Raw genomic sequence first — 6,888 nt, forward strand, 5'->3', positions numbered from 1 at the left:
CTGTGATATTCTTTGTTTTCTGTTTTTGAGCTCGCTTTCGCCCTATTGCTAACTGTGTCAAAATGAATTCCTTTTACGGGGCATAATACAGGAACTTATAAGAATACTTTTAAATGCAACACTGCTAAACATCAACCCATTTCTTATCAAATGGCAACCTGCTAACCTGCACTTAACTCATTTTCTTTCTTCCGCTGCTAACTCGTAATCGCTTTCTTCTCACATTTTCTGATTAACTAACAGACTTCACGTCTCACCCATGTAATCACCCTTTACTCCCGACCCAAGCCTGATTATATTAACACCAAACAAAGTGTAAAAGCAATGTGGACTAACTTCGTGACCGCCTCGCCTTCAGACAGCGATTGAGGGCACAGAAGCGCCAATAACAGACTGTTTGTGCCGCAGACTCCGGGGGGCGCTCATTGGTGCAAGGTCCACATATCACTTGCCCGTGACAAGTTGAATCGCATTCAACATGTGAAGTGACGTGTATATCATCGACATCTGCTAAAACTTCAAATGAATACGGGGAACGAGTTGGGCCGACACTCTCCAGGATACGCACATAGCTGTATTTGATACCCCGCAACGGCGCTCACAGTCTCTGTTCCAGCCCATTGATTAAAAACAAGTTTTTTTCTTTTCCCATCTTCAAGAATTCGACCACACGGCGCCTCCACCACTAGCCCTTTAGCCTAACAAGCGAACAGCCTCTGGAATGTACACGATAGCTGTCTCAGTTAGCACATCTGGGTTTTATCCCGGAGCAAGCCATGAGAAAGCACCGGCAGGGATCAACCGACCGCCGTCTGAAGTGCATACATGCTTACAGAAATAGTTAGTTAGCTCGCTACAACATTTATCCACGTCGTCCCTGAGCAGAAAGTGTTTCGGAGCTGACGCTGTCCAGAATGAGCTCTCTGCTGCGCGAGGGGAAGAAGATGCTGTCTGGAACCCACTGTTTTACAGTCTGGATCAGCATACCGACTGCATCAATGAACCCTTGGCAGAACATGGGACTCTGTGGGTGTCAGAGACGTGAGTTAACCGTTCTTAATATCCTGTAAATGCACAGCACAGTGTCTCACCCACTTTAAACGAGTGTTTGCTGAGTTTGGCTAACATTAGAAGCACCTTGGCGAAAGTTTGTTTATTTTGATTGTAGCTACATACTTTCCTGTAAGATTTTTCCACTGATTTTCAATTTTCTAGCAAACGCAACATGGCATATGGTCTTGTAAACCCAATGAAGCTCCTCAATAATCCCCCAGATCATAGCTTATAGCTGTTGTATAAGAGTGCTGTAAAGTGGCCCCTGCAGGTACTTACTGTGAGGTTTATGATGGTTTGTCCTGAAGATAGTGGTATGTCCCACACATGAGGATTGTTAATCGTTCAATTCTCTACTAAATATGTCTCTTTCACCTGTTTCAGCTCAATCCCAGTGTTAACGCGTTCCAACGAAAACACGTCAATGAGATCAAAAAATGTGAAGAGATGGAGAGGATCCTTGGTAAGGATGTGTTGACCTTTTCAATATGCAGCTCACCAGTAAGGCTCCTTATCTATTCAGTGAGTTGTTGTCAGTCTGTCGCAGAATAATTTGCGACAACGCTGTGGTGGGACTGTAGAAGCAAAGTGGGAATACATGAAGCCACAATAGTCCTACTCACTGAATTGAATTGAGAGCCAGTGACCCTACAGTCATGAGAAATGTCAGCTGGTTATAGATTTAGTTGAATGAAATGCCTTCCTTGGTTAACTAAACCCTTTTATTATTAGATTAAGAGAGAGAATAACACACTGTCAGACTTTGCTTCGAATCCAGTGCCATTGAAAGGCTGGTCATTTAATGTGGACGTTTTTTGTGTCTTAGAACCAGTTGCTCTTTATTTTCAACAGGATACCTTCTGAGGGAAGTCAAGAAAGCAGACATTTCACTGCCAGAAGGAGACGTGAACCCAGTGGCTCCTTTACCCAAGCACGTCATGGCTATAATGGTTAGATTTTAGTTTTTAAATCAGCGTTTAAGTTAATGCCACTGCAACTAAATTATAGAGGAGTATTTTATCTACATAAAACACTCAGTCCTACTTTGTTCTACTGTGTAAAATTGGTGGATTACAACCAAAATGTTTTTTTCAAACCATATAAATGATTATATTAATATATGACTGGGTGTCTGTGTGTGTGTTTACAGGAGCAGCTGCAGAGGCTTGAAGTGGAGTTAGGTGAAGTAACCAAGAATAAAGAGAAGCTGCAGAGGAATCTGCTGGAGTTGACAGAGTACACACACATGCTGCGAATCACCCGCAACTTTGTTCAAAGAAATAGTGAGGTTGGTCTGTCATTCTGTAAAGGAGCTGGATTCTGCGCACCCATATTTACATCCTGTTTATACATATATAGTTTTTTTATCTTCTTTACCCTCTTGGATCTTTACCTTTAGCGAGAACCCCTACAAGTACAGTATGAGGAGTTTCCCTTCCTAGAAAAAGACACAGTGATGGACTACAGCAGTATGCAGAGGCTAGGAGCCAAACTGGGGTAAGCGATAAAGATCAGAGATGTCAGTCTTCTTTTTTACAGATATACTTTCTACACAGTTCACACACAGACAAGAAATGAACAAGCTGCCATAACTGGAATGCAGCACTGTGTTTTCACCCACATGTTGCTCTTTTAAAAAGTTACGTCAGTGCTGTGGGAAAACAGTTTATTTGTGATTGTGCAGCGACAGTGAATTCTCAAAGGAAACCGAGCTAACCTCACAGTTGCATATCTCTGAAGTCACTTTGCCGCTACTCTGCAACATAGGAAGTTTCCCAGCTGCAGCAGGCAGCTTGTGTTACCTTCAGTTGAGCACAATGTGACATCAATAATGTCAGATTGTTTGGGTAATACCAACGCTGCGCTCACTGTGACGTTAAGATTGCTCGCATGCACACGTGTCCGTGAAGATGTCTACACACGAAAGTTCGAATATCAGTGTAGAAGATGTTAGTGTGAGCTCATAATGTCAACCAGGGGGGTGGGGATAACAGTAATTTTATCTTACATACATTAACATCACATGAAAGTTTTTTCTTTTGTGATGCAGCTGCACAAAGAAGGACATCTTTTTGAATTTGGAATTATGAAAGCAACTCAAACAATGTTTAAGATACATTTTGAATTGTGATTTTGCCTTGATGTCATTATTGTGATATTTTTAAGTTTGCCTAGTGGGCACATATGTTTAGCTGTTTGTGAATTTTCTCCTGATTCTCTTACAGTTTCATTTCGGGGCTAATTCAGAGGGTGAAGATCGAGGCCTTTGAGCGGATGCTTTGGAGAGTGTGTAAAGGCTACACCATCCTCAGCTATGCGGAGGTCGAGGAGTATCTGGAAAATCCTGACACGGTAAGTGTCTCATAGCTGACACTGTCCAACATTTGTGCCTAAGTATAATTAGTTCATCATAATCATTAATTAATTAATTAAAATATACACAGGAAAGGCAGAAGAATTACATATTTTGTCTGTATCTCATTTCCTTAGTTTGGGTCTTGTCTTATTGGAAGGTTTGGTACAACAAGATAACAAACTGGATTTAGATTTGATCCATTTACTGTAAATCAACTTTGAAAACACACTTTGGGCCTGATCCAAGAAAGGGCAGATTTAATCTTAACGTCTGTGTCTGCACATGACTTATGTGGAACCATTTAAAATTCTCTATTTTCATAATTTTAGTAGACAAGATCAAAATTTATGTGCAATGGAAACCATTTATAAGCTGATACACATAAATCCTTACCATGTTTTTGTGCCATGCTAAAGGCAATGATACTGCAAAGAAACCAATTTACTTGCAGATAAACAAAATATTTGTATTTTCAATATTCTACTTATTTTGTTATTACTGCCATTTAGCCCAGAACGTATTTGCTCAATATCACATGATGTATCACTAAAATATCATTGTCATTTTACTTTTTGTCTAGTGTTGCCACATTGGAGTTTGTGGCAGAGTATTGTTAAAAAAGAGGAAAGTAAAATCCTGAAACTGTGACCAAATGTATATACCGTATGGTAAATAATGGGACATAATTGGAAATGACACTCTTGAAGCTGTTGTGAACTCTGTTGTAGTCCCTCTTTCTGTTCTCATAAACAATGAGTGCCGTGGTCTTATCTGTTCATATTGACAACACTAATCCACTTAACCATTTCCTCTGCTTGAGCAGAAGGCAGGCATGCAGAGCTGCGACTGATCAGTAATGGAATGTCAGGACATACTTTCACTGACGGAAAATCTAAATTTACAAGCTATGTTAACGTGTTGCTGAATGGTGTGAAAAGAGGAGGGTTGATATTAAGCTGAAAAAACCCTGCGATCCTGCTTTTTTTTTTTTTTATTAGGTTGAGAAAGCTGTCGTTTACAGCTGCATTTTCCCAGGTCAAAACTGAGCTTTCAATATCAATGTTTTGTTTTGGTAATAAGCAACTTGATTATACAAACAAAAATACATATTTTCAGTTCATTTTAATGAAACATTCCATTTTTGAACAGAAAACCACTTGAAAACATACTCTGGGACCTAAACGACACTTTTATTTTCGATGGAGAGTCCTATTGATATACAACACTTCCTTTTATTTTCTCTCTGAAGGGTGAGCCTACCAAAAGCGTGGTGTTCCTGATCTCTTACTGGGGAGACCAAATTGGCCAGAAAGTGAAGAAGATCTGTGACTGGTAATTATTCCACAATACCTATGGTCGTTCTATTAGTGGCAGGAAAATGGGCGGATATCCGCTTGTTTATCTTTTTATTTTTGTGCTTACCTTGGTGGTAGTAGTGAGTTGTGAATAACATACTTTTTCCTTTTTCCCTCCGTAGCTACCACTGTCACTTGTATCCCTATCCCAGTAACAATGAGGAGAGGAATGATGTTGTGGAAGGACTAAGAACTCGCATTCAGGACCTGCACACAGTATGTCTTACATTTTTTAAAGCATCTAATTATGCAGATTTAAAATATGAGCTCTCCAGGTGCATGGTTTTAAGATAAAGGAATACCAACATTTCCCAAAACAAGCTTGCAGAAATTGTTCAGTGATTACATCCAGTAAGGATTTCTCTCTTTCACTGGTCTTTTATGGTCAACGAGGAATGAATGAACTGAATGAAATGGCTGATTTATTCTCTAAGAGATTAACCCGCTTTTTCTTCTTGGGAGCCAGTCCTGCCAGTTACAGGGTCAATTCAAATTTCTGTCTGGGGCGCCAAGAATAATTCGGTTGCTTTAACCCACTGTGACTGAAAAATAGAATTGCACTCACCCCCTGTAGCACATGATCAGCATGAGGCCTCAGCTGAAACAGCTCAGCTGTTTTTTTTTTTTCTCTTTCATGCATGATTTTTTCATATCCTTCCTTTTTCTTCACTCTCTCTGTTCTGCCTCGTCTCTCTTCAGACACAAAGACGTATATGTTTATTTCTTTCTGTTAATGTTCCATACAAAATCATAGAAATTTTAAAAACATGTCAGGTTTTGGAAACTTAACCTTTTTTTCAAAGTCTTAAATATCTTCTGTTTCTGAGTCCTGTTTGTCTCTTACTGTGTGCAGGTACTTCATAGGACAGAAGACTATCTGAGACAGGTCCTGGTTAAGGCTTCAGAATCCGTCTACACGTGGGTCATCCAGGTCAAGAAGATGAAGGCCATCTACTATATTCTGAACCTGTGTAGTTTTGATGTCACTAACAAGTGTCTGATCGCTGAGGTTTGGTGTCCTGTCAATGACATTCCCACCCTGCGGAGGGCCCTAGAAGACGGATCGGTGAGGAAGCTCTCAACAGAGTTGCTCTATGTGACTTTGGCCTCACTGCAGGCTTTCTTTTTCTGTTTATTTAACCCGGGCAGTTGCTTCATGAACTGGGGTATTGTTACAATAAAAGCAAGTATTGTGTGAGGCATTGCTTTTATTATGTCCGCTTTAATTCAAGGAAAAATACATTTTACATGACTTGGTGCTGAAAGGCTGCTGTTCATTCAGTTGGCAGGCTGAGAACGACAGAGTGTGTATTTGGGATAAAGAAATACTTTGATGAAGTAATGGGGATAATTGCTGCTACAGAGGTTTATTTATCATTAAGCCAAAACTGCTAGAAACTACAAACAGAAATTATATCCACTGTGCTGCCTAATTTTTGCAGTGCTAATCAAATGTTTCAAGACATTTAGGTGAAATTAGTTTATGGCGACACGCTGACATTTTGATTTTACATTGATTTTTTCAGAGAAAAAGTGGAGCGACAGTTCCTTCCTTTGTCAATCGTATCCCCACCAACGACACTCCCCCGACCCTGATAAGGACCAACAAATTTACCTCTGGTTTCCAGAACATTGTGGATGCCTATGGAGTGGGCACTTACAGGGAGGTTAACCCTGGTGAGTGTGATTACTTCGCTCTGTGATTTTCTTATCTCTTCTCTCTGTGGGCACACAAAACAAAAATGTGCATGGGCCAAACTGAAATGCAAAGCTAGCTCTACATTTTCTCATGTCACTGACATGCACGTGTTGCACAACAGTGTTTGAGAAAAATTAAGCTCCTCTTATTGTAATTGTGTAACACTCCATCCTGAGATCACATCTTTTTTTAAGAGATTATCTGAAGAGCTCAGACTAACTGCTTCAAATTGCCTTTTAACATTTTAGAAAGGTCTGTCTATAATAAACGTATTTTTTATAATCAACTTAACTTTCCTGGTTTAAATTTCGATTCCTAGATTAAGATTCAGGTCTTTTTCCGTTTCGACTTATGCTTGTAAATAGTTTTTTTGTTGTTATTTTTGTGTCTTGTGCTATTGCTAGGTTTTTATATTCTGTTGTCTT

General features: G+C 39.8%; 1 protein-coding gene across 1 annotated transcript in view; it reads left to right on the forward strand.

The window, feature by feature from the left end:
* The first annotated feature begins 1,011 nt into the window (after positions 1 to 1,011).
* atp6v0a2b (ATPase H+ transporting V0 subunit a2b) overlaps positions 1,012 to 6,888 on the forward strand; it is a 13,029-nt gene continuing 7,152 nt past the window's right edge. The window contains exons 1-10 of the mRNA XM_035658835.1: positions 1,012 to 1,041; positions 1,438 to 1,516; positions 1,906 to 2,003; positions 2,204 to 2,341; positions 2,453 to 2,550; positions 3,279 to 3,405; positions 4,659 to 4,741; positions 4,887 to 4,980; positions 5,618 to 5,830; positions 6,291 to 6,441. Coding sequence (XP_035514728.1) covers positions 1,501 to 1,516; positions 1,906 to 2,003; positions 2,204 to 2,341; positions 2,453 to 2,550; positions 3,279 to 3,405; positions 4,659 to 4,741; positions 4,887 to 4,980; positions 5,618 to 5,830; positions 6,291 to 6,441 — 1,018 coding nt within the window. The 5' untranslated portion in view covers positions 1,012 to 1,041; positions 1,438 to 1,500. The remainder of the gene's footprint in view (positions 1,042 to 1,437; positions 1,517 to 1,905; positions 2,004 to 2,203; positions 2,342 to 2,452; positions 2,551 to 3,278; positions 3,406 to 4,658; positions 4,742 to 4,886; positions 4,981 to 5,617; positions 5,831 to 6,290; positions 6,442 to 6,888) is intronic.

This window comes from Morone saxatilis, unplaced genomic scaffold (assembly GCF_004916995.1).
Source record: "Morone saxatilis isolate NCDOM2014 unplaced genomic scaffold, NCSU_SB_2.0 Contig16, whole genome shotgun sequence".
NCBI classification, from domain to species: Eukaryota; Metazoa; Chordata; class Actinopteri; family Moronidae; genus Morone; species Morone saxatilis.